Here is a 26,595-nt window from a genome sequence, read left to right on the forward strand (position 1 = left end):
GACATGGACTCTCATGATTTTTGTGAATAGGAGCTCAGTTCCTGGGTCCTATTGCCCGTTCATGCATGTCACTGATAGTGTGCTAATTTGGTCCCCCTTGAGTCACTGGGTTCAAAGAATGGGTTTAATTAATATTTATTGACCATACTCATTTTTCTGCAACAATTAAATACACATTTATATACAATTTTTAGGAAAAATGTGCCTCATTTTTGTCTTTTATCTCTGAATGTCAGCTAGTGGTCCAGCACAGTCATGCATGAACAGTAGGTAATTCCAGAGTAATAATTATGCTTTAAAGGGGAATTGCACCAGTTTCTTAGATTTATATGAATGTTTACATCTTAACAATTTAATTAAAGTAAAATTCATGGTGGTTTGGTGTGAAATGCTCCTTTAAAGGGAAACTTCATAGTCAGAATTGTTCACAGTGGGCTGATGGGGATCAGACATTGTTTAATGCATCTAAAAGCTTCCTCCTAGAAAACGATTGCATGCAGTGCTTACCAATACGTTGCTTTATGTCTGAGACCTTGTTTATTATTGTTTTGCGATATTTAAAAAAAATTGAGATAAAAAAAAAAATTATTCCTGGTGGAAACACACAGATTTTTTTCCCTAGGATTTACCACTATTTTACTAATCGCCATTACATATAAAACCTCTGAATACATTACACAAAAAATAAAAAATGTACTAAATAGTAAATAAAATGGTTAATAAAAGCAAGTGTAGACATTGCAACACCCGGTTCCCATTTCACCATTGATAAGATGTCCATGTCGTCACGTTTTTCTACAATGAACCATTTCACCTCACTAAATATTTTTCTTCCCCTTATGTGCAACCGCTCCATGTTGGAATGTTCGGGAGCAGAAGTCAGCCCAAGGTAATCTGTCTCTTCGGAAAACTCTTGAAATGAAATGATTAAATTAATATATATATATATATATATATATATATTAATATTTCATAATAATAAAGTTAACAGACCATTATATAATTAGTGTATGTATAACACTATCTGTGCATTTCATGTGCATTTTAGGTCTTTGCCTATGACTACTGTTTCTGGTCTATGGATGAATCAGAAAAGGAGAAATATGCAGGTGAGCTCTGACTGTCCTTTGTACTATGTTTTCTTTCATAAGCTCTTAGCTTAGGGATCACAGTAAACACCCTGTGTTTCCGGTGTCTCAGCTCCCTGCTGGTGACAAGGTTATGTTTACAAATCAGAAGCTTAATGTGACAGATTAAGTTTTTTATGAGCAGTGCTGTGTCACCTAAAATTATCTATATTTAGATACTGTATCCAAGGGTTCTATACTCAAAAGTGAACAGCGTATTTTCCACATGAATTTACAGAGATGATAATGTCTTGTAATTCTTGTAAAAGCAAATGTAATAACTTTCTAAGAATGTGACTTTGATGTGTGTTACATAAACAAAGCTTTGTTGATGGTTTCCTCTGGTCTCTGCTGGTTTCTCTGACTGTGGAATTTTTTAAACTAACTTTAACCTGATTTACAGGTCAAGATGTAGTGTTCCAGTGCCTTGGGGAGAGTCTTTTGCACAATGCCTTCCAGGGTTACAATGCCTGCATCTTTGCATATGGGCAAACTGGTGAGACTGGCTCCTTATGCTGCATATAATGCATTACAAAGTCACACAATCAATATATAACCCATTTGTGTCCTTGTGATTGTGTTATTTATTGATTTATATTTTGTAAACGACACAAAAATGTCAATCTGTTTATTTATTACAGCATTTTAATATCATTTGTCTTTGCTGTATGTAGGCTCTGGGAAGTCGTATACCATGATGGGTTCAGTGGACCAGCCAGGTTTAATCCCCCGGCTCTGTAGTTCATTGTTTGAGCGCACAGTGCAGCAACAGAGAGAGGAGGAGAGCTTCACTGTAGAAGTCTCCTACATGGAGATCTACAATGAGAAAGTTCGAGACCTCCTGGACCCTAAAGGGTGAGGGTCATCATACATGATGTAATCGGTTAATAGTGACAGGCACTACTATGTTTAAAGAGATTATTTAGCTTTACTATGAAATTTGATTGCAGTGAATGCAATTTGGAAGAACTGACCCCAAAATCAACTGGCCCTTCACAGCTGAATAACATGACATTGTAATCTGTGGTGAGAGTAGAGGGCAGGTGGAAGAGAATCTGGAGAGGTGGAGGTTTGCACTGGAGAGGAGAGGAATGAAGGTCAGTAGAGATAAGACGGAATACGTGTGTGAATGAGAGGGAGGCAGGTGGAAAGGTGAAGATGCAAGGAGTAGAGGTTGTAAAGGTGGATGACTTCAAATATCTTGGGTCAACCATCCAGAGCAATGGACAGTGTAGAAAAGAGGTGAAGAAGGCAGATTGGAGTGGGTGGAGACGGATGTCAGGGCTGATGTGTGACAGAAGGATAGCAGCAAGAGTGAAAGGGAAGGTTTACAACACAGTAGTGCGTCCTGCTGTGATGTATGGTTTGGAGACTGTGGCTCTGTCTAAAAGACAGGAGGCTGAGCTGCAGGTGGCGGAGATGAAGATGCTGAGATTTTCGTTGGGAGTGACAAGGATGGACAAGATTAGAAATGAGCAGATCAGAGGGACAGTGAAGGTAGAGCAGTTTGGAGATAAAGCCAGAGAGGCCAGGTTGAGATGGTTTGGACATGTGTTGAGGAGGAATAGTGGATATATTGGTCAAAGAATGTTGGAGATGGAGCTGCCGGGCAGAAGGAGAAGAGGTAGACCTCAGAGAAGGTTTATGGATATAGTGAAGGTGGACATGGAGATGGTTGGTGTAAAAGTAGAGGAGGCAGTGGATAGGGCAAGATGGAGGCAGATGATCCTCTGTGGCGACCCCTAAAGGGAGCAGCCGAAAGAAGAAGAAGAAGATCTGACTACATCCATCAATTAATGAAAGTTGAAGTTGGCAGTTAGAATTATGCCATATAAGTAAATTGCTGTCCAAGGTGCAGGCTGGTGTGGACAGTAATTACGTTCCATCAGAGGTTCTGTTCCAATACTTGAGTGTTTTTTCCACAGAAGTCGGCAGGCTTTAAGAGTACGAGAACACAAAGTCCTTGGACCGTATGTGGATGGACTCTCTCGCCTTGCGGTGGCTAGCTATAAGGTAAACTGTGCCTAGTGTTGACAGACGACCAAAATCTTATACAAACTGATTGACCGCTTTACCATTTTTAGACTTTCACAGCTGTGATATTTTTATTTTGCAGACAAAAAACAATTAATCCATATTGAGTTATATTATATTAAATATATTTTTTATAGTATGAAATGTTATACAGTTGATGTTATTTTGAGTTTTTTTGCTAAAGACTAGCTGATGCCTGTCACCTTGCGTGATGAGAATTATTGATATAATGGCTCTTTGATGAAGTACTGCTGATGAAAATCATTCTCACGTGGTTACAGTTGGCAATTCTCTCACTAGCAGTGGTGATAATGGATCTCTAACATTATTGACTGTGGGACTGGCAATTGTGTGTGATGAATGTACCTTTCATCGCTACATTGCTTTGCAAATTAGGCATTTGCATGGTCCCTTATGCATTTTTATGTGAGAGCCAGTAGGATTCCCTGCGGTGTTGGTCTACAAATGGTACATTCTCTAATATTTGAAGATTTACGAAATACCATTCATAAGTAGAAGTACAGTGTGTGTACAAACACTAAGTATAAATGTGGAACTTAATCTGTCCCTGTCTTCATTTTCCTGAAGGACATTGAGTCATTGATGTCTGAGGGGAATAAATCTCGTACTGTGGCTGCCACCAACATGAATGAGGAGAGCAGTCGCTCCCACGCGGTTTTCAACATCATCCTCACACATACACTCAAAGACCTGCAGTCTGGGGTAAGGTCTAGCCTGTCATTGCTGCACTGCTGCTGATGTTTGGCTTTATCAGTGGCCCTGCATGCAAATGCATTTTAACTTTTTCCTTTCACCACCTTCTGTAGTGTGTAGTGTTGTGTCTTTTAGTTCCCGTTTCTCCTAATCCTGGTCATAGATCCCACATTCTTTGCACATTTTTTCTGTTTTCACTATTTAATGCAACTGGTTCAGGGCTATTAGAAAGTAAGGGAAGCAAGGGAAGCTCAATATACACATGAAAGGCCTTACTTTATCCACTCTGTATCACTCTAAGTCAAGAGGACTGGGACTTCAAAAAGCAGGAAAATCAATGAATAAGTTATGCGTTTTCCTTACTCAAGTTTCAGCTTATCTATAGCCCGTGTGGTTTTGTTGCTGCGTCCCTCTGCACTGCCTTTTTTGCTATGGTCACCTGATTCAGCTCACTTCCCTTCCAGATCAATAATTCAGCAGTGACTGAACCATGCCTCTTACTCAACAGGTGCACTGCACTCAAATGCAGATGTGGCTCTAAATATAGTAGCAGTCCCACCATTCAAACAGACTCAGAAATAAAGGCTAAGCATGTCTCTTAACTGCTTACATCTTTTTTACCCTGGTTGTGGATATTTGGATCTTTAGACAAGAAATGAGTGCAGAATGGCTTTACATGAAATTTCCCTATGCAAATTACACTCTGCCATTGTTGAACTTTGAGAGCAGGTGTGGCCCTCTGATTCATGTTTTCTTTGTCCTCGTCTGGTATTATAGTAGCTCAGCATTGTGTTTGCTAACCAATTTACCTGGTGAGTGAATAAAAGAGTAAATAAAAGGAAATATGGCCCCCACCTTTATATTTTACAGTACTGTGCAAAAGACAGAGACCATCTTTCGTTTATTTAATTTCAGTCAGAATGGCCATTAGGTAATTAATTTATTCATTTTTCAAATGATATGTCTGAAAAAGGTAGATCCAAGATAATGCACTTGCATTAGAGAGGAACATCAAAGAGGGGAAAAAATATTTAAAACTACAGGATAAACTACAGGAAACTACAGGAAAAATTTGACTTCTTACAATAGTGCAAACAACCAAAACTGTCCCCATCAGATAAACATCTCTTAAAGCTTTCATCTTTGAGAGGGGAAAATTAAGCTGCTTCAGATCTGAAAACTTCCACAGGTGTCCTGTCCAGCCTTCCACTGTGAGAAGATGACTCAGTCTGAAAGATGTGTAGCTGTAAAGAAGCTCTTACTGAGAAAAGGAAATTAGCAAAACTAGAGAAAATTTACTAATCAAACAAAGAAGCTGGATCAACAGATTGAGCACCCAAGAGCCCAGACTTCAGCATTAAGTGTGTTTGGGGTTACTTGGACTGTGAGAAGCAGAAAGTGCAACCAACTTCTAAGACTGAACTTTAGAGATGTGGAACAATATTCCTGCAGATTTCTTTGAAAAACTTAAAGCAAGTCTCTTGAGAAAAATGGAGTAAATGCACACAAAATACTGGAAAATGTGTGTTATTGATTTCTGCTTTTTTCTTGAGACTGAAAAATGAATAACTTGTACTTAGCCATTTTACTGAAACTTGCATAACTTGGTTGGGTGCTCTCACTGACTTTAGCACAGTGCTGTTGTGCTTTACTTTGAAAGACCAGGAGAAATGGTCTTTGGGAACATTACTTGGAATAAAATGTTATATTAAAGGTTAATTAAATTATATTAAAGATGCAAGGTTTGGTTACAACAGTGACAGTGTAAGGCTTTAACACTTTTAGTACAAATACTGTTGCACTGTGGTCTTTGTCTCCATCCCCTCCTTCCACTCCCCCAATTGACCCTCTTGTGTCCTGCCCCTCTCAGCGACACTTTTTTCGGATGGTAATGTGAGTAATGGTGTTTATGGTAAGGTCTGTGCTCGTCTGGCTGCTCTTCATACTGCAGCAGTGCGCTGGACAGAGGAGAACAATGGATACTTGTGTCCTTGTTGGCATGGCCTCATTTGCCTTTGTTCATGCTCTGTTTGACAGTTTAGCGCAGTTTGGGCAGCATGGTCATTCATACACAAATATTCAAACAGTCTCTCTATTTTGGGGAGGAAGGATGCAGGGAAAGCCTGACAGGCATGAAAATGCTTAAATAGTGAAGGCTGCATGAAGGTGAAGTTTTTCTGCTTTAATCAAATCACCCTGCAGCCTTGGATGTTTGAATGTAAGTAAATTTTCCATGTCTTTCTTTCTCTCTGTGCAGACCAGTGGGGAGAAGGTGAGTAAGCTGAGCTTAGTGGATCTGGCTGGAAGTGAGAGAGCAGCTAAGACTGGTGCGGCTGGCGAGAGACTGAAGGAAGGCAGCAACATTAACAAGTACATAACCATTACACTTCTCTGTCTCTTCGAACACAACACCGTAGTTAAGCTTTGATGTGCCACTTTCGCCATGATGCATTCGTCTATTTTTGTCCTGTTTTTTTTCTCACGTGGTTCACAGTTTCACTAATGGTCTGTGTTTTTGATCAACGGTGTAATTTTGCAGTTATGAGTGGTTATGGTATTTATTTCGGCTGCTCTTTTCTTTGGCTGAGAGGCAGCTCATTTTCTGGAAAGCCAGATATGTGAATGTTAAACTGTTGAGGCACAGTTTGTCCTGATGTTGATCATTAGGTGGTTAATAAATCCAGCTAAGAGGTTGGCTTTTGGTTTGTGTGCTCTGTGTGTTATGAAAGTGAGGAGGAGAATGTGTGTGGGCACAGAGGGGCACTGTATACTCTCTCTGGATCACTCTGTTTCTCCTTCTGGCACCCTGTGCAGGTCTCTAACCACTCTGGGGTTGGTGATCTCAGCGCTGGCCGACCAGGGTGCGGGGAAGAACAAGAGCAAGTTTGTGCCGTACCGAGACTCTGTGCTCACATGGCTGCTCAAGGTAACGCCAGCGAAGCTGCCACATCAACACAGGAAAAATTTCCACAGGGTTTCCCATTTTCCTCTTAGTCATTTTTGCCCCCTCTCTCTCTCTTGCTCTCTTTCTCTCTGTCTGTCTCTCTCTCTCTCATTCATTTTCTCTCTCTCTCTCTCTCTGTTTTCTTTCCCCTCTTGCTCTCTGGCTTTTCCTCTGGCTTTTCCTCTTTTTCTCTCCTCTCCTCTCTCTGTCTTTCTTGCTCTTTTTCTCTTTTGTCTCCCTCACTTGTACTGTCTCTTTTTCTCCCCAACTTCCTCTCTCGTTGTTGCCCCCCCCCCCCCCCCCCCCCCCGGCTCTGCGCTCTCTCGTGCTGTTAGGTTCTTTTGCAATCTCTCTCTTGTTCTATACACTTTCTCTCTCGTCCTCTCGCTCCCTTTTCTCTCTCCCCACCTTATACTCTCTATGTCTCTGTCTCTCGTTCTCTCTCTCTCTTTCTCTCTTTCCCTTTTGCTCTGTCTTTTCCTCTCTTCTCTCTCTTGCTTTTTTCTTTTCATCTGTTCTGTCTCTCTCTCTCTCTCTGTCATGCTGTTTCTTTTGCTCTTTCTTGTTCCCTGCACTCTTTCTCTCTTGTCCTCTTTCTCTCCTTTCTCTCGCTCTTTTTTTCTCTCTCTCCCCACCTCATGCACTCACTCTCCTTCTCATGCTGTTACTTTCTTTTGCTGTTTTTCTCTCTGCTTTCTCCCTTTTCTCTCACACCCTGTCCCTTGCTCTCTCGCTCTCTCTCTCTCTCTCTCTCTCTCTCTCGCTCTCTCGCTCTCTCGCTCTCTCGCTCTCACGCTCTCTCGCTCTCTCTCTCGCTCTCTCTCTGCAGTACATAGATACAGTCACACACAAAAACGTTAATGATGTATAAATCACGGAGTATTGTCTGGAAAGTGACCTCTATGCTTCTGTCCCCTAATCTGCACTCCTCCTTCCCTCTGACTGCAGGACAGTTTAGGAGGGAACAGCCGGACTGCCATGGTGGCCACAGTGAGCCCAGCAGCTGATAACTATGATGAGACCCTATCCACACTGCGCTATGCTGACAGAGCGAAAAGTATAGTCAACCACGCTGTGGTGAATGAGGACCCCAATGCCAGGATCATCCGAGAGCTGAGGGAAGAAGTGGAGAAGCTACGAGACCAGCTCACACAAGCAGAGGTACACCCTAACCAGACATGCCTCAGCAGGCAGTAAGGGTTTCTATATGCATGGATGCATTCAACCACAATCATTTTGGAATGTTATAAATAATGGATGATAAGAACATTTGATGAACTTTGTGCTCATCATTTGCCAATTATATTTTTCATTGTTAATATCCATACAAAAAGGATTCATGTAATGTTTTATGGACTCTCTTCTCCCTATACTCATATTGCATCCATGTCATTTACATATTTTTAATATATATATATATATTGTACCAAAAGAATTGAATCTAATAAAAACAAGAAATTACATGATGCACAGAAGAGCTTCTTAAAGAATTGTAATTAATTATAATTGCTATCTAAGGTCTGCACCTTTCGTAGGCAACATTTCAATTGGAATATTTAGTCCATGACCTGAAAACTTGTAGGCTGATGCTGTTTGATGTTTCGGTCTTCTTTAGTCCATGAAAGCTCCAGAGTTGAAGGAGAGATTGGAGGAGTCTGAGAAGCTGATCCAGGAGATGACAGTCACCTGGGAAGAGAAGCTTAGGAAGACTGAGGAGATTGCACAGGTAACGTTTGTCACAGTATGGCCCCTTCTTTGAAAAGTGAATCAGTCACAGCCTGATTGGGGTGGCTGTGATGTTACATAAAGATGTTATCATTCAAATTCTGTAACATTGTGTTTTATAAATGCAGACCTGGACTAAATTAAATCCTGACATGCTTCTCGCTTGCTTGTTCAGGAGAGGCAAAAACAGTTGGAGAGCCTGGGTATCTCTTTACAGTCGTCAGGGATCCGTGTGGGAGAGGACAAATGTTTCCTAGTGAACCTTAATGCTGACCCTGCCCTCAATGAACTGCTGGTTTACTACTTAAAGGTATGCTACTGTTTGCATAGCCGTTTTCTATAGACAGTCTATATCCAACTATTATCCAAATACACGGATGCTCTGTATTTCATATCTTCTTTGACATGTTATAAGTACTTAATACTGCTTACAAGATTTGTAAGTCATTGCATGTATACGGAATATTTAGATGAAATGACTTACAGAGTTACATTGCATGTTCTCCCCGTGTCTGCGTGGGTTTCCTCCGGGTTCTCTGGTTTCCTCCCGCAGTCCAAAGACATGCAGTCAGGCCAATTGGACATGCTATATTTGCCCCTAGGTGTGAGTGTGTGAGTGACTGTCTGTGTCTGTCTGTCTGCCCTGCGATGGACTGGCTCCAGCACCCCCCTGCGACCCTGAAGGAGAAGCGGCTTAGAAAATGGATGGATGGATGGATGGATGGATGGATGGATGGATGGATGGATGGATGGATGGATGGATGGATGGATGACTTACAGAGTAGTTTGTGTAGAAGTAGCTTTCAGTTCGTTGTTGGTAGATAGCTAATATGGGATTGTTTTGTAGGAGCATACCAAGGTGGGCTCAGCAGACTCCCAGGATATTCAGTTATGTGGGATGGGCATCCAGGCTGAGCATTGCGTGATCAACATCACTCCGGAGGGAGCTGTATTCCTCAATCCCTACAGAAACTCTAGGTAATTCAGCATTCAATCAGTAGGCTGCCTCATTCTTACAGTCATTTAACCAATTTGTCTTTGCTCAGTCAAACTGTGGGCCTTTTTTATTGTTTATTGTTGTGTTTTAGGTTAAGGATTGTACTGTCTGAAGAGCTGAAAAAAGACATTTTTATAACTGCACAACAAGCTTAGCCAGTGGTTTTTGGCAACTGAGAATTTTTAGAAACAGTTTCTAGAAGAGTTTTTTGAAACAGTGAACCAGTTCTGCTACTTACAGTTCTGCATACTTACAGCATTGAAATGGACTCAGTCAAGAAAACTGTTTTGTTTAAAATAACTCTTTTGTCATGTTGCAGGACATGTGTAAACGGATCTCCTGTCACAAGCCAGCAACAACTGCATCATGGTGACCGCATTTTGTGGGGCAACAACCACTTTTTTAGGTCAGTCTTTTTTTCAGTGAAGGACTGCTTCTGATAAGTGAGGTTAAAATATACTTTAATATAGGAGCCTAGTTCATTTTGGTTAAAGTCTTTTGATTTCTGGTCATTAGCTGTTGTAGTCATTTGCGTACACTAATGTGTCACCCTTTTGGCCCTGCTGTCTGTCCTTCAGGATAAACCTTCCAAAGCGACGTGCACGGCCTGCGGCTGAAGAAGAAGAGTGTGAAGGGGGCAACATGAAAAACAGCAACAGCAGTGAGCAGCTAGACGCAGATGGGGACACAGCCAGCGAAGTGTCTAGTGAGGTCAGCTTCAGCTATGAGTTTGCACAGACAGAGGTCATGATGAAGGCACTGGGAAGCAATGGTGAGTCCAAAGAAAGGAATGACTTCATTGAAAACAGTGTGCTAAGTTTAAGACTGGACTGATTAATCCAATTACTGTTTAATTATGTAAGTATTTTTGAACATGCATGCCTTTTGTGATTTCTGTGATGTTCTTTTTCTGATTTGATTTCTCCTTGTCTCTCTGCAGACCCCATGCAGGCAGTCCTGCAAAGTCTGGAGCGGCAGCATGAGGAGGAGAAGCGATCTGCTCTGGAACGCCAGCGGCTGATGTACGAGCAGGAGCTGCAGCAGCTGCGCAGACGACTGACTCCAGAAAGGCAAAGCACACAGGCCTTGCCCTCACAGCAGCACTACCGTAGTATGGAAAGGCTCAGCCTTGGTGGAGTGTCCTCTTCTTCCAGTGCCCAAAATCGCCTACGCCAGTGGAGCGAGGAGAGGTTGGAGCCCACCTTACTGAAAACAGACATGATGGGCTGCAGTACAAGCACATTTATGTCACTCTGTTATTGTTTATTTTAGTTGTGTTTATTAATTTTATTTGTTTTATAAATACATATCAGGGATATTGCACACTTAGTCAAAGTAAAAATACTGGTGTTTTTGTACCAACTGAATCATTTTCAACTGTAATTCCAGAGGCCTGATGTTATAAACCGTACACCATTCAAATAATGCAAATAAGACACAACATAAAGCACAGGCAAGACACCGCAACGACGTGTATGCAGTCAAGTCAGTATAGTAATATAAAAGATAGGCCTTGAGATAAATAAAACTTTTCCATAGGTCTGTTATGTTTATACGTTCTCCATGCAAGTAATTTGACATTTGACCACATTTATGATTAAGGAAAATGGTAGGGGGGCTTCCTCTATATTTTTATTGATATAACGAGTTGACCTGAAGACCTCTGTCTTGGTCTAGGGAGGCAGTGCTTACAAGAAGCTTACGGAAGCTTCGAGAGCAGATTGTAAAGGCCAATCTACTGGTACAAGAGGCAAACTTCATTGCTGAAGAACTGGACAAGAAAACTGAGTACAAAGTCACTCTTCAAATCCCTGCTGCCAACCTAAATGCCAACAGGAAGGTAACCTCATCTTCCTCATCCATGCCAAGTATATAGCAGCTTAGGCTCTCAGATGTTTTTACAATGTGATTATATACAACATCATGCAGTAAAACATTTGTTTCTGTTTGTGTAGCGCGATGCTGTGCTGAGTGAACCTGCCATTCAAGTGAGGCGAAAGGGCAAAGGCAAACAGATCTGGGCTTTGGAGAAGATGGAGAACAGATTGGTGGATATGAGAGAACTCTATCAGGAGTGGAAGGACTATGATGATGACAACCCTGTAAGTGCTGGAGCATTTCTGACATCTAGTGGAATATTACTCATAGCCAGCTGACAAATGATCCTAACAAACCCACTTCCTTCCAGGTGATGCGTTCATACTTAAAGAGAGCAGACCCCTTCTTTGATGAGCAAGTCAATCATAGCCTGATCGGAGTGGCTAATGTCTTCCTGTCCTGCCTGTTCTATGATGTCAAGCTGCAGTATGCTGTACCTATTATCAACCAGAAAGGAGAGGTACATTGAAATCGATAAATCTATCGTCACCATTTTTTTTTTCTGGAAAGCTACCTTCATGTTCAGGTTTCACCTTCAAAACAAGACTGCAGAGTCCATATTGTTTTGTGTGAAGGTGTGCAATCTAAGATGTCAGGACTCGATCTGATGGATCCTTGAGGTGTTACACTGGCTTGTGTTTGGTTCAGGTGGCAGGACGACTGCATGTGGAAGTGGTGCGTGTTGCTGGAGGGGTTGATGATAGCATGGCTGGAGGTGATGACAGTGATAGCAGCCCTGAGGGAGAGAATCAAGAGCGTAAGCTGGTCTGTATGGTAAGTACAGTAATGTTCTCTGGAGATAATCTAGATAATTCATCTGGATAATCCAGAAATCAGTGCTTACTGGCCACATTATGGGACAGATCTAACTTATTAGATCTTGCAGATGTACATTTAATGATTACAGCTCATCTTTTTTTTTGCAATGTCTTAGTCTTCCCTCTATAAGTTCACCAGTTTCTGACCACAGAATCTCTGTTGTTGGATGCAGCAGTAATGTTGAGGTGCTTGAAAAAATTGCTGTGCTGAGAATGGTCTACCACTCTAACGATGTCTGGTCGGTGGTGGAACTGTGGTGGTCCCTTTAAATTGATGGATGGGGTAGAGGGTAGCTGGCAATTGTGCATCAGGTGATTGGCTACAGCAGTAACTGTATACCTGCAAAATGCATGTAGAAGTATCTGAAAAGATTGTATGAGTGTAGGTACAAGATAAGTATATCCACTCAGCCAGCAAATCAGCATTTATTCCTTTTTAGTTTACGCTACCTTTGTTGATGCTTCACAAGTGTTTTTTTTTTTTTTTTTTTCCTCTTGACATCCATCTCGCTCTAACAGATTAAGATCCTGCAGGCTACAGGCCTTCCCCAGTACCTGTCCAACTTTGTCTTCTGCCAGTACTCTTTCTGGGACCAAGCTGAACCCATTATTGTGGCTCCGGAGGTGGATCCCTCTGCCTCTTCACCCAACAGCAAAGACCCCCACTGCATGGTGGTGTTTGACAGCTGTAAGGTAATAACCAGTCTTTATTAAAAGTTTTGCTGCAGAATATAAACATTGTTCTTTCAATATGTACCTTTTACTTTCTAGTCCATATATGGAAACTAAGCTTCAAAAACTGCCCATCTTGAATTCACAATTTCTGATGTCATGTAAAACCAGCACATTTTTATATATATTTGCCTACAACAACCTTCCATTCTTGCTGATGTTTTAAGCAGTGTTTCAGCCCAGGCTTCTTATTGATAGAGGCACAGTACCAGGCAGCCAAACACTGTTTAATTCTAAGAGATAAGGAGAGATTGGGAAATGGTTATGTAAAAATGAGTTTTGGCAGTTTTTTGGACATGACACATCATAAGTGGACCTTGGATGGGAAAAAGTGCAGGTTTTAAATTTTTTTTTTGCCTGTGTTGTGTGTGGTAGGAGCTGGCAGTGGCTGTGACAGAGGATTTCATTGAGTATCTAACAGAGGGTGCAGTGGCCATTGAAGTGTATGGTCACAGGCAGTCTGATCCAGGCAGAAACCCTGCCCTATGGGACCTCAGTATCATTCAGGCCAAGACTCGGACGCTGCGTGACAGGTGAGTGATGGGTGAAAATCCACCTGCACACCCGTCTTGTGTGGTTTTACATGTCTGCTGATCCTGTTTCTTGTTGTAAGTTCTTAATTCTGCTGGTTCGATTTTGCAGTGTCTGTGATAGCTTTTGTTGAGCCATTGTGAATACTTTACAAAGCAGTATACAGCAGTACAGTGCAACTTTATTAATCCCCTAGAGACAGTTTGTCTGTTTCTGTACCCGGTACATCAGAGTGGAGCATGGTGTTCTGTGTGCAACTGTACATGTGCTTCTTTCATTCTTTCTCCAGGTGGAGTGAGGTGACAAGGAAGCTGGAGATGTGGCTGCAGATTCTGGAGTTGAATGAGAATGGAGAGTACATGCCTGTGGAGGTCGTGCCAGCACGAGATGTTCGTACAGGAGGCATCTTTCAGCTCCGACAGGTGACTTTCACTCCCAATTATATCAATGCTTGTCTTGGGGCATTTTGAGCTTTATGATTCATATGGGTTATGATTAGAGATATGATAGAGATTAGGTGTATGGGAAAAGTACTGGATTGTGGTGTGGCTTGAAGGGTATGTGTGTACACGTGCTTTGCAGGGTCAGTCTCGGCGGATACAGGTGGATGTGCGTTCGGTGCAGGACTCTGGCACAATGCCTCTGATAGCTGAGATCATCCTGGGAGTGTCCATTGGGTGTGTGGAGATCAGACAAGCTCGCCCAGCTAAAGCCAGTGAATCACAGGAGGTGATAAACAAAACCTTGGAGATTATTATATATTTATTATATACACACACACACAGACACATATTTATTTATTTATTTATTTATTTACTTACTTACTTACTTACTTACTTACTTACTTACTTACTTACTATGTTGTAATGAAATGTTTTCTTATTTTGTAGCCGGAAGGTGATGAAATGGACAGCTATCAGGTATGTTTGTTTGCAGTATTGACCTCTTGAATTTTATAGATGTCCTCTATAAAAATGCTAACAGGTTGAATGTCAGCCATGTTATAGACAATGTTCCTCTAGTGGTGTAATATTTAGTTAGTTGTATTTCCATCACAGGAGCGAGACCTGGAGAGGCTGAGAAGGCAGTGGCTTGCAGCTCTTACTAAGAGACAGGAATACCTGGATGAGCATCTCCAAACCTTGGTCAGCAAAACAGGTATAAAATGATCACTCTTTTATGCATTCATTCACTTCAGCTGACAGACATTCTGCTCTGCTCATGTAAATGTGCCTCCACTACATGCAAAAAAATCAATAAAAATATTAAAGCTAAAGGAAATGGTAAAATTAGAGGTGAGGTGCACAGTGAAGTAGCTTACTGGCTACTACCTACAGCCTACAGTGTTCTGTTATCACCTGGGTATAAAACATTGTGTGGAATAGGCTGGATGCTGTTTATTAGGTTTCCAATATTCGTATGGTCTTTTCTGGGAATTGGTGAACCAAATGTTCTGACGGAGGAGGTTAGTTACATTAGACTACATGTTAACATGGTGTTATGTGACTGTAAAAGATCTAATCTTGCCTGTTTATGGTCAGATAAGTCAGAAGATGATGTGGAGCGTGAGGCTCAGCTGCTGGAGTGCCGCTTGACTTTGACTGAGGAGAGGAATGCAGTGATGGTGCCCTCTGCTGGTAGTGGCATCCCAGGAGCTCCTGCAGAGTGGTGAGACATTAGTGACTGACACTGCATCCTGGTTCTTAATACGTGATGTATTCTCCTATCATTATTCGAAATAGATAATGTACTCTGTTATTTATTTTTAGTTGATGAGTTCAGTTACACTATAAGAAATAACACGATATAAGGAATAAAACATGCTGTGGTCAGGGCAACTGTTCTTTGTATTCATTATGTGCAAGATGTTTTCATACTTAACTGGCTATATTTAGACACTAAAAAGAATTTTCATGCCTTAATGCTTTATTTCAATTGAGCATGTTTTGATATTTTGCCTGGTCTTGGCAGGGTACCGGTGTCTGGGATGGAAACTCACATTCCAGTCCTCTTTCTTGACCTGAGTGGTATGTTAACTCTTGCTGGCTACTTCTTTAATGTGAAATACCCATAAAAATCTCTGTCTCTCTGTTTATCTCTGCCTTTCTCTCCCCCTCCCTCTTCTCTCCCTCTCCCTCTCTCCCCACTAGCGGATGATTTTAGCTCTCAAGAAAACCTTGAGACACCTGAGGCTGGTGGCTGGGATGCCTCACTCAGTGGTGAGGATGAGGACGAGTTCTTTGACTTGCAGATCGTCAAACATTATGATGGAGAAGTAAGTGCATGACCGAATCAGTAGTGGGAGTCCCCATCTTACAGATAACACACATGCACACAGCGTTACCATATAGCCAACATGGTCCAGTCTCATCCGCATAGAGGTGGGAATCTCATGTAGGCACTATGCCATTATAAAATGGTCCTAGATTATAATGTAGGACATAAGCGCTTAAGATTTAACTGATTCAATGAAAAGTTTTAATAATGAAATTTTATATTAAATATATTGTTGAGAAATGTAGCATTTTTTTTGTTTTGAAAGTTAAAATTTGCGACTTTCTTCCATTTTAGATCGATGGATACTTTATTGATCCTGAAGGACATGTAGCAGCCAGTATCAGTAACACAAAACAGGACAGTAATAGTAATAAGGGTTTGAAAAATATAACAGGAAGAATAAATATAAAAAATCCTATCTATATATACAAATAGAAAAATACAAAAATCTGGAATACTGTCTGTAACCTGAGATGAAATGGCAGTGCAGTAATGACTGTACAAGGAGGCACAGGCAACAGCATATAATGACAATACTGAATAAATATGTGCAGATGTTGGTACCAAAATAAAGTGTCTAGTGTTGAGTGTGCAAATGACTTGCATGCTAGTAGAACCCAGTACTGGAAAAATGTCAGGCTGCTACACTTACTTTTGTGAGTTCCCAAGCTGTGTCCAGTCCATGACTTACATATTACAACCCCAACTCCAGTGAAGTTGGGACATTGTGTAAAACATAACTAAAAACCGAATATGATGATTTGCAAATCCCTTTTCAACCTATATTCAATTAAATACACTACACAGACAAGATGATTAATGTTCAAATGGATAAACTTTGTTTTTTGCAAATATTCACTCATTTTGAATTTGATGCCTGCAACATGTTCCAAAGAAGTTGGGACAGGGGCAACAAAAGACTGGGAAAGTTGAGGAATGTTCAAAAAACACCTGTTTGGAACATTCCACAGGTGAACAGGTTAATTGGAAACAGGTGAGTGTCATGACTGGGTATAAAGGGAGCATCCCTGAAAGGCTCAGTCGTTCACAAGCAAGGATGGGGCGAGGTTCACCACTTTGTGAACAACTGCGTGAGAAAATAGTCCAACAGCTAAGAACAATGTTTCTCAAAGTGCACTTACAAGGAATTTAGGGATTTCATCATCTACATTCCATAATATCATCAAAAGATTCAGAGAATCTGGAGAAATCTCTGCAAGTAAGCGGCAAGGCAGAAAACCAACATTGAATGCCCGTGACCTTCGGTCTGCATTAAACTGCATATCACTGCATTAAAAACCGACATCATTCTGTAACGGATATTCCCACATGGGCTCAGGAACACTTCAGAAAACCACTGTCAGTGAACACAGTTCGTCACTCCATCTACAAGTGCAAGTTAAAACTCTGCCATGCAAAGCGAAAGCCACATATCAACACCACCCAGAAATGCCGCCGGCTTCTCTGGGCCCGAGCTCATCTGAGATGGAATGACGCAAAGTGGAAAAGTGTCCTGTGGTCTGACGAGTCCACATTTCAAATTGTTTTTGGAAATCATGGATGTCGTGTCCTCCGGGCCAAAGAGGAAAAGGACTGTCCGGATTGTTATCAGCGCAAACTTCAAAAGCCAGCATCTCTGATGGTGTGGGGGTGTGTTAGTGCCCGTGGCAGGGTAACTTGCACATCTGTGAAGGCGCCATTAATGCTGAAAGGTACATACAGGTTTTGGAGCAACATCTGCTGCCATACAAGCAACGTCTTTTTCAGGGACATCCCTGCTTATTTCAGCAAGACAATGCCAAGCAATATTCTGCACGTGTTACAACAGCATGGCTTCGTAGTAAAAGAGCGTGGGTACTAGACTGGCCTGGCCTTCATTCAAAATGAGTGAATATTTGCCAAAAACAAAGTTTATTCATTTGAACATTAAATATCTTGTCTTTGTAGTGTATTCAATTGAATATAGGTTGAAAAAGATCTGCAAATCATCATATTCTGTTTTTATTTGTTTTACACAACGTCCCAACTTCATTGGAATTGGGGTTGTAAAACAACATGCAAAAATATATCTGTCTGTGGAGAGGACAGCATGGTGGCAGTGTGGGTAGCACTGTGGCCTCCCAGCAAGAAGGGCCTGTGTTCGCGGCTGGGTGACCAGGGTCCTTTCTGTGTGGAGTTTGTATGTTCTCCCCGTGTCTGCATGCATTTCTGCTGGGTGCTCTGGTTTCCTCCAACAGTCCAAAGACATGCCAGTCAGGCCAATTGGAGATGCTAAAATCTCCTGTGTGAGTGTGTGTGTCTCTGGGTGCTTGTTTTAAAGAAAATCAGATTGTGATGCTTTGTGAAATTATACTGATTCTTGTGATGCATCTAAGAATGAAGTTTTTTTCCCCCCCCACCCCTGTTAGCAAGCAAAATGTTAACACTGACTGTTTCTGATTTGTCCTCAGGTAAAGGCAGAAGCGTCCTGGGATTCCACGGTTCACGAGTGTCCTCAGCTAAGTCGAGGAGGAGCTCCAGACCAGAGGGTTTACCTGACTGTGCGGACTGTGGTGCAACTCAGCCATCCAGCAGAGATGCAGCTGGTCCTACGCAAGCGCATCTGTGTGAACCTTACTGGGAGACAGGTGAGCAGCGCTGTTCTTTCAACTGTCTTTTTGCTTTGTGCAAATATGGAACAGTGAATATAAATTGAATTCTTGGATCATTTATTCTTGTTATTATGAAGGGCAAACTACTATAATCTACTGTCTTTTTTGTCTCTGGGGCTGCAGGGTTTTGCTCAAAACTTCCTGAGGAGAATGTCCACACGGAGCACCATCCCTGGCTGTGGGGTGACCTTTGAGGTTGTGTCCAATATCCCAGGGGTAAGCATGTAGAGTTTAATGCTAAAACAAGCAATAAAAACATCTCCACTTACAGTGTAAGTTGTAGGCTAGTGTTTCTTAATAGTACAGTTCCAAATTGTCCTTTTTTTTCTACGTAAACACACCAGATTCAGCTGATTTATGAGCCTGATCAGGAGCTGGGAAAAAAATAAATATTTTTGTTCTGTTAAGTCTTCGTAGGTTTATAATGTAGGATATCAGAGGTGGGCGATATGGCAGAACTTCTTAGACTTTAACATGGTACTGAATTTTGTCATGATTTTTAGATTTTGACATTTGTGAACAAAAGAAAAAAGCTTAAAATAAAAACTTTGAGCACATTTAAGAAGGAAAAGGAGGAAAATTTTGGTCCAAAATTACATTGAATATGTTATATTTCAAAAAAGTATCACTTTTCGCTAATAAATCTTTTAAACAGTGATACAGAAGAGTTTCTGAGTTAAAAACGGCTAGGCAGGGTCTCTGTGCTTGTTGGCCATTTTCTCTCAGTGATTGGGTGGGAGGGTGGTCAGAGTGACATGATCAAAAATCGAATGACTTTTCGAGGCAGGCAGGCAGGCATTTTTGTCGAGATGACGAAAAAACAAGCATTTTGTCTTCTGAATGAAATGATGAATTGTGTTTATGACTAGAGACATAAAACTAGCAAGATAAAAAGGCTGACTTCAGAGAAAAATATGGAGTTTATGAATATGTGTAATCAAACCAAATGAATTTGCCCATCAGGATGCTCAGAGCTCAGAGGACAGGGAGATGCTGGCCCGGATGGCTACTAGCGCAGAAAACCCGAAGTCCTCAGACAACGAGGCAGCCATTGAAAAATATCTGCGCAGTGTTCTTGCAGTGGAGAACATCCTCACCCTCGACCGCCTACGGCAGGTACAAACTAATTCTCATTGTGATTCATTCGATGTTGTGTATTTGAATAAGTAATTGTGTTATTACAGATTTGTGATGGTTATTCTCCATGTCCTGTAATGTGTCTGTCTTCTTTTTCCCTGCGTTCATGTTCAGGAAGTGGCTGTAAAAGAACACTTGGCAGGCAAAGGGAAAGGAAGCAGACGGAGTCTCAGCTCCCCCAGTGTGCACAGGGTAAGCCCTCACAGCTGCTGTTGCTGAACATGCCTGCAGCGAATGCCCTACTCCAGGGATTAGAGTGAGAACAATCCTATCAGATTAACATGTTCACATGACCAGGGCCGGATTAAAAGAATGGGCTGAAAGGGCTGCAGTCCCGGGCCTCGCCACTAGGGGGGCCTCCGGTCGCTGAATGTCAAATGACAAAAATTAATAGAAAAAAAAAAAACGAAACAAGCGAAAATGTCGGGCCAAAGGAAACACGAGAGCGGAGCAAAAAAACGAAAATTACAATCAATAAAAAAGGAAAGAGCGACAGAATTATTACAGAAAACACCCAAATTAACCAACATGTGGAGTAGTCAGCCTGCTGTAGCAGCTACCACCAGCAAAGAGGCAACTGTCAGCAGGGCCGGATTAAAAGAATGGGCTGAAAGGGCTGCAGTCCCGGGCCTCGCCACTAGGGGGGCCTCCGGTCGCTGAATGTCAAATGACAAAAATTAATAGAAAAAAAAAAAACGAAACAAGCGAAAATGTCGGGCCAAAGGAAACACGAGAGCGGAGCAAAAAAACGAAAATTACAATCAATAAAAAAGGAAAGAGCGACAGAATTATTACAGAAAACACCCAAATTAACCAACATGTGGAGTAGTCAGCCTGCTGTAGCAGCTACCACCAGCAAAGAGGCAACTGTCAGTGATGGACAGCAGCCAACCACCGCTAGCCAACTAACCAGCCCAACTAGCCAGTCTGCTAGCAATAGTGCTACAATCTCTGAGGAAACAAGTGATGGAGAAGAACCAGTGGGTAATGTAGCAGATGAGCCTGTTGATTCTGAGGCAGGGGCGAAAATAGATATATCAACAGATATTGCATGCTGGGGAGAAGTTAATGAGGAGATGCGAAGCTATTGGGTCGGAAAGGGAATTGAAGCACCCACACAATGTCAACATAAAGATGCCGATTTTTCGGCTTCTGAAAGGAGCTATAAAAATCAGAAGCGATGTCTGAGCAAAACATTGTTCAGTCGCTCGCTCAGAAATGGAGAGAAGGTGGCAAGAGAATGGTTGTCTTACTCCCCATCTACTGGAAATGTGTTTTGTTTTTTTTGCAAACTATTCAGTAACGATTCAGTAATGATATTAAAGCTACCCTTGAATTGAAATGAATTGAATTGAAGTGAATTGAATTGAAATCATAATACCAGTTCACTTTAAACGGTAGTCTGTCATAGATTGGTACTGTGTACGCTGATGTGTCAGTGGGTTTGTGTGAGGTCATGCGTCAGAACATCATATGAAGGGCCTCATCCTGGTAATTAGCCCCGGGCCTCAGGAAGTGTTAATCTGGCCCTGCACATGACAGCATATTTGTGTGCAAATCACCTGGCCTTTCTCTGACTTTTGCTTGAGTCAGAAGTCCATTATTAATTTGAGTATTGCAGTAAGGCCTGTGAAAATAACAGTGTTTTGAAATGATTGGTTCATATGATTTTCTTATGGTGTAGAGTTGAAAGATGCAATATCCCTAATATGAATTTCCCCAGATGTATTGATGTAGTTTAACTGTGCTGTTTCTCCTGCATGTCTTACACCAATAGTTGGTTGAAACCAAGTGAAGTTAAAATTGTGTGAGAAAGTCTTTAACATTTAATACATTTAACACAATATACATTTAATAAAAAAAAATCAGTCAATTCTTTATGAATGTGAACTGTGAATAATTCTTTACACTTTGACTTGAAATAATTCTTTATTACTGAGTGAAATCTATCGTATTCACATTACTGAAACATAATATCTACTTCCTTTTATATCTCTCTCATTACCATTGTTCTTTAAAAATAATCAAATATTTGTCAAATTTCTATATTTTGTACATTCATAAGTATGGTTAATTAACAAAGGATGAGTCATTTTATGTTATTTATGTTTTTGCTAGATATAATAAACACACCTGACAGGTGACTTATGAGGTTTATCATGAGCAGCCTGCTGATAATAATGGTGCCTACGCTGGGTAACTGTTTCTATTGTGCCAAAGCCCTTTTAACATTCCTAAATGGATATGCTTTGGAAGTAATATGAACACATGCCCTGTTGTGAAGTGAATATTTAGTAAGTTAAACTCTTCTGAAAACTATTTTATTGTACTATTCTGGTCTTCTCATGTATCCGAATGTCTAAATGTGAATTGTTCAACGTTGTGGCGTTATGATAATTTGATAATTAATTATTTTAAAATATATAGTCTGTATTGTCACCTCATGTTTGATGACGTAGTGTTTGACATTACTTGGACATCGTTTTGTGAGATCACCCTTATGTAACTCTTTCCTTAGTTATCTGGGAGCAGACAGGATTTATCTCTAAACTCCAGCCTGGAGGACAACAAGGTAGGAGTCCTGTATGTTCTGTGTGCCTCATCAGCAGTAAAGGACAATGCTTTGAATTCTAATGTGGTGCTTTAAAAGGGACCTTGAAGGACCTCAGATTAACCTCACTTTAACTGTCTTTCTCCTTTTCTTTTTTTTTTTTTTTTTTTTTTAAGAATCGATGGGAAAGCCAGCAGGACATCTTCATGACGTCTCCTCAGTTCAGCCGCACACTACCTCGGCCCTCCAGGGAGCCGACGCCTCCACCACAGACCCAAACTCAAACCCAACCACAACCCCAGGATCCAGAGCAAGGTAAACCAGCCATGCTTCTGTTCTCAATGCTTTGAAATGGAGTGATGTCTGATTGTCTTCACTGCAGAATCTTCATCTGCCTTGGCCAGTCTGTCCGTGAACTCTTTGTCAGTCTACTGAACTATGCTAGTGACTTCTATGCATGTTACATAAAATTAATCTTGTTAATCCAGTCGTAAAATAGTGATCCTAAAATTATAAAATTGTGTAATTGCAATTTTTTGAGTATTTGTAATTGAGTAATTCACTTTTAATTACTTACGTGTACAGAGGTATTTGTAGAACCTCAAAATACAGTTCAAATCATTTAAACGGAATATAATAATCAAACTTCTGTTTCTAGACATATCACTGTTTTTTTCCATTGCTTCTATTTGTCTTGTCCAACTATTTATGTTGTTGTCGATGTGGCATTTATGTGTGCTTGCCTTCAATTTCTTGCACCCTTCCTGTCCACCTCCACCACGTCCGTCCTTGTTTCTCTGTCTCTGTCTGCCCTCTTCTTATTTTCTTTTCTCCACTTCTCTGTTGGCCTGTCCCTGGCTCCATTTGTCCTCCTCTGGCTCCTACCCGACCTACCCACAGGTCTTTCAGGGCTTGCTGCTTCTTATCTCTCCCCAGTCAAGGCCCTGGTCCCCCAGATGCCCAAGCTGCTTAAGTCCCTGTTCCCGGTTCGCGATGACAAGAAGGACCTCCGTCCCTCTCCTCACTCTCAGCAGGTGCGTCTGACTCTTCCTTTTTACTAACACAGTTTTCCATAGGGAGTGGCACAAGTTCTTCTCTTTCTTTGACCTCTTGGTCAACCCCAAGAAACTGCCGTTTTCATTGGCAATTACAAAAGTGTGGAGGAATTTGATGTTGATTTATTAGATTATTTAAGGGCTGGGACCACTTATTGATTTAGCGCTATATATCAATAACTGCCATTAAATTATTTTACCAGAATTTATCCAGGAAAATTACACCAGAAGCAATATTTTTTTCATGCTGAATTCTAGTTTTCATCATTGTGACGTCTTGTCACATCAAGGATTATTTATTTGTCACTGAGAACACGGGAAGAAGATGCAGAGGCAGAAGAAATGGATTTGTTTAGTAACAGGGACAAAGTCATAATTTTTCTTTTAGTGTGACTCAAGGATGCAGATGCTGGGTAAGAGCTCATTTTGTTCAACAAACATGAGATCTGATGTGAGAGATGGCATTGGACTTGGAGTTTTTTACATTTTAATAACTTTTTTCCATTTGCCAAACTTTGACTTGGTGTGAAAAGGCCTTAAACAGGCCTGATAGTTTTCAGGCGCCACGCCGGAATTCCGGTGTACCGACGTGTCTGCCAGAAAAAAAAAAGGTTCGCCTAGTGCAGGGGTCGGCAACCTTTTTGACTCGGAGCCATAAAAGCAGAATAATTGGAAATTTATTTCAGTGAGAGCCACATAATATATTAAAACGACGCCGACATGTGAGTCAAGCAAACCGAAACTAAATACCGGACGTTTGTGATATTCCGCCCCAAAATTTTTTTAAGTCTCAAAAATAATATACGTTAATTAAATTAATTATTTTCAAAAGCTGAGCCGCATCAGAGGGATCAAAGAGCCACATGCGGCTCCGGAGCCGCAAGGTTGCTGACCCCTGGCCTAGTGATCTGACCATAGGATCTGACACTTCTCTTGATCTGACATGCGCAGGTTTCACTGTAACCAACACCAAGGCCTAGCCTACTAGCCATTAAGCCAGTCAGAAACAGGGGGGCGGGACTTGCTTTGACCAAGCAAATTGATAGATTCAGTAGGAAATCCCGGGAAATACACGTGCGAATTTTTTTCCACTGTCAACGCGAAACGTATAAACTCAGCCTTGGAACACAACTATATTAAGCCTATATTAAGGGGAAAATGGAACTGAATAGTAATTTTAGGGCTGTAGTATTATTTGAGTTTGTTGCACTGTAACTGTTTCAAAATATTTAAAATAAATGCTGCATAGTTTGCTATTATATTTTTAAAAGAAATTAATGTGTCTTGTTCATGTCATTTAGTCAATGGTTAGGCTACTAATCAATTCCTAGTTTACTTTGGAGGATTGTTATTGCCACCTGCTGACCGTTCTTGGTATGGCTGTAGTATCTGTAGTCTCCTATGCTATAGAAGCAATAAGGTATGTGACTAGTTAAAAACGGGTATGGATTCCTGAACAGGCCTGCTAGTCCCAAGAGTTCTGGTAATCTGCACAAGCTTCTGAAATATAGGCTTATATTGGGTTTGTTTATCTCATGTCTGAATGTTGTTCATGTATTTCAACAAAATTCAACACAATCTATCATTGAAGGGACTAATTCAAAAGCAAAAATTCTTTGACAGTAATGAAGATCAGGGTTATACATAGACGTATATCTGCACCCAGGGGCCAACAAGTTATGTCTTAAGTGTGTCGCATACATAGCACCCCCCACCCTACTCACCTCCCGAGCAGAGAAAAAAAGTTCAGGCTCAGGAATTTTTCCCACCATCACCCCTGCTTAAAGCTTGCAGATCTGTATTTTTTGGATAATTTTATTTCCATCGATGTTTTAAAATTGCTTTTTGCCCCAGACCTAATTTACTGATTGATAGCTTATTGAAACAAGCAGAGGAATTCTTTTGAATGTGTAGATTGCCAGCTTACTTTCTATGTCACATTTGTGGTCATAAGTAGAAGAGATGATTCTGTTATGATTTAAATATAATAAAAATTTATTGTTTGACAGTTTTGCCATGTTTGTCATTTCTGGGCATTTGGAAAAAAAAAAGCCCTAAGTACAGACTCGTTTCCTGGCGATACAGAATATAAACTCAGTGTACATGTAATAACTGTCAATCATATTCATCTAATTATATTCTTTAATAACTTGCAACCTCTGCTTAAGCTCACTCACACAGAACTGGAGGCGCATATTATTTATCTTATACAGAGGAACAGCAGGTATAAGAAGAGCATACATTTTCAGAATAACTCAGTAGCAGCTGTCGGATGAATTGTGTAATCCATAAATTAATCTCAAGCATCTCTAATTAAATTCTAGCAGAATGATCTCCTCCTGTTCTGCCTGGATTTTAACTATGTACTATTTATTGGTGTTTCTTGTATGACCAATTTAATTTCACTTGACCATTTCAGTACTTGGGTATTGCTTCTCTGTGTTCCTATTACTTAATTTCCATATAGAGAGCTTTGGCTGCTGCTGTATTGCCACTATTTTTCAAGCATGGTGTTATTCTTCATAGACTATGGCAAATTAAGTAGTAAATGTAAGACTTACAGGCTCCAGTCATCTGTTTTTTTTTTTTATAGACAATGTTTTTATGAATTGTCTCTTTTATCTGTCATGTTAAAGGAACCTGCTTAGTATGCATGAGCACTAAAGGTCTAGTGAATAATTTCCTCAAGATTAATTTTCCTGTCATAATCTTTGATCATATTTGCTGCAGCACTGTGGGCTGACTATAGATAGATAAACATTTTTGGCAGTATTTGCACGCTCACACACACACACACACACACACACACACACACACACACACACACACACACACACACACACACACACACATTTCACACTCTTACATTTGATTTCTCAGTGTTGTAGATCAAGCTTATCCTGCAGTTTATTTGCAGCACTGTTCAAATCTAATTACTCCACAATTATAAAAATGTAAGCAAAGATTTTCCCTCTTTCCAGCATGTGCCCCGTATTATGATGCAAACCAGCAACAATCCTGATGAAAACAGAGTTCGAGTAGAGCCGGTAAGAGAATCTGAACCCTACATACCTTGCCTTCATCTAAATGAAATATCCCAGAGATAAATAAATGGGTCATGTTTTCAGGGAATCAAGGGCCCATATTATGGAAAGCTACATTATTTGGTTTGGAAATAATAATTGTGTTTGATGTAGTGTGTCACAATTTAGTAATGTAGTATTTAACAACTGAGAATTATTAAAGTCTCAAAATGTACTCATTTACATATATGGCAGTTAAGCTGCAAAAAAATGTTATTTGTGATGTCACAAAATTAGTACATTTACATATATACGCATATTAAGCCTTCAGCAGTTTATTCTGCCTATTCAGGTTAAACTTCTATGGAGTGTTTCAGGCCACACTGCTTTTTGAATGTGGC

At 40.8% G+C, this 26,595-nt stretch overlaps 1 protein-coding gene across 3 annotated transcripts in view; it reads left to right on the forward strand.

Annotated features, from left to right (window-relative positions):
• kif13ba (kinesin family member 13Ba) overlaps positions 1-26,595 on the forward strand; it is a 49,999-nt gene that overhangs the window by 17,003 nt on the left and 6,401 nt on the right. The window contains exons 3-38 of one of the 3 annotated variants that reach the window (XM_037541917.1): positions 877-889; positions 1,049-1,109; positions 1,531-1,623; positions 1,802-1,982; positions 3,053-3,140; positions 3,750-3,884; positions 6,133-6,245; positions 6,690-6,801; positions 7,768-7,980; positions 8,435-8,545; positions 8,720-8,854; positions 9,392-9,522; positions 9,861-9,947; positions 10,120-10,313; positions 10,482-10,731; positions 11,219-11,381; positions 11,497-11,643; positions 11,730-11,879; positions 12,068-12,193; positions 12,757-12,930; positions 13,345-13,502; positions 13,790-13,922; positions 14,083-14,229; positions 14,391-14,420; positions 14,559-14,658; positions 15,042-15,168; positions 15,472-15,527; positions 15,651-15,775; positions 18,228-18,404; positions 18,552-18,644; positions 19,392-19,544; positions 19,680-19,757; positions 22,084-22,137; positions 22,293-22,431; positions 23,017-23,150; positions 26,153-26,218. In XM_037541917.1, coding sequence (XP_037397814.1) covers positions 877-889; positions 1,049-1,109; positions 1,531-1,623; positions 1,802-1,982; positions 3,053-3,140; positions 3,750-3,884; positions 6,133-6,245; positions 6,690-6,801; positions 7,768-7,980; positions 8,435-8,545; positions 8,720-8,854; positions 9,392-9,522; positions 9,861-9,947; positions 10,120-10,313; positions 10,482-10,731; positions 11,219-11,381; positions 11,497-11,643; positions 11,730-11,879; positions 12,068-12,193; positions 12,757-12,930; positions 13,345-13,502; positions 13,790-13,922; positions 14,083-14,229; positions 14,391-14,420; positions 14,559-14,658; positions 15,042-15,168; positions 15,472-15,527; positions 15,651-15,775; positions 18,228-18,404; positions 18,552-18,644; positions 19,392-19,544; positions 19,680-19,757; positions 22,084-22,137; positions 22,293-22,431; positions 23,017-23,150; positions 26,153-26,218 — 4,447 coding nt within the window. The remainder of the gene's footprint in view (positions 1-876; positions 890-1,048; positions 1,110-1,530; positions 1,624-1,801; positions 1,983-3,052; positions 3,141-3,749; positions 3,885-6,132; positions 6,246-6,689; positions 6,802-7,767; positions 7,981-8,434; positions 8,546-8,719; positions 8,855-9,391; positions 9,523-9,860; positions 9,948-10,119; positions 10,314-10,481; positions 10,732-11,218; positions 11,382-11,496; positions 11,644-11,729; positions 11,880-12,067; positions 12,194-12,756; positions 12,931-13,344; positions 13,503-13,789; positions 13,923-14,082; positions 14,230-14,390; positions 14,421-14,558; positions 14,659-15,041; positions 15,169-15,471; positions 15,528-15,650; positions 15,776-18,227; positions 18,405-18,551; positions 18,645-19,391; positions 19,545-19,679; positions 19,758-22,083; positions 22,138-22,292; positions 22,432-23,016; positions 23,151-26,152; positions 26,219-26,595) is intronic. The other 2 variants (XM_037541919.1, XM_037541918.1) reach the window with 2 other exon arrangements.

This window comes from Pygocentrus nattereri, chromosome 10, assembly GCF_015220715.1.
Source record: "Pygocentrus nattereri isolate fPygNat1 chromosome 10, fPygNat1.pri, whole genome shotgun sequence".
Taxonomy (NCBI): Eukaryota; Metazoa; Chordata; class Actinopteri; order Characiformes; family Serrasalmidae; genus Pygocentrus; species Pygocentrus nattereri.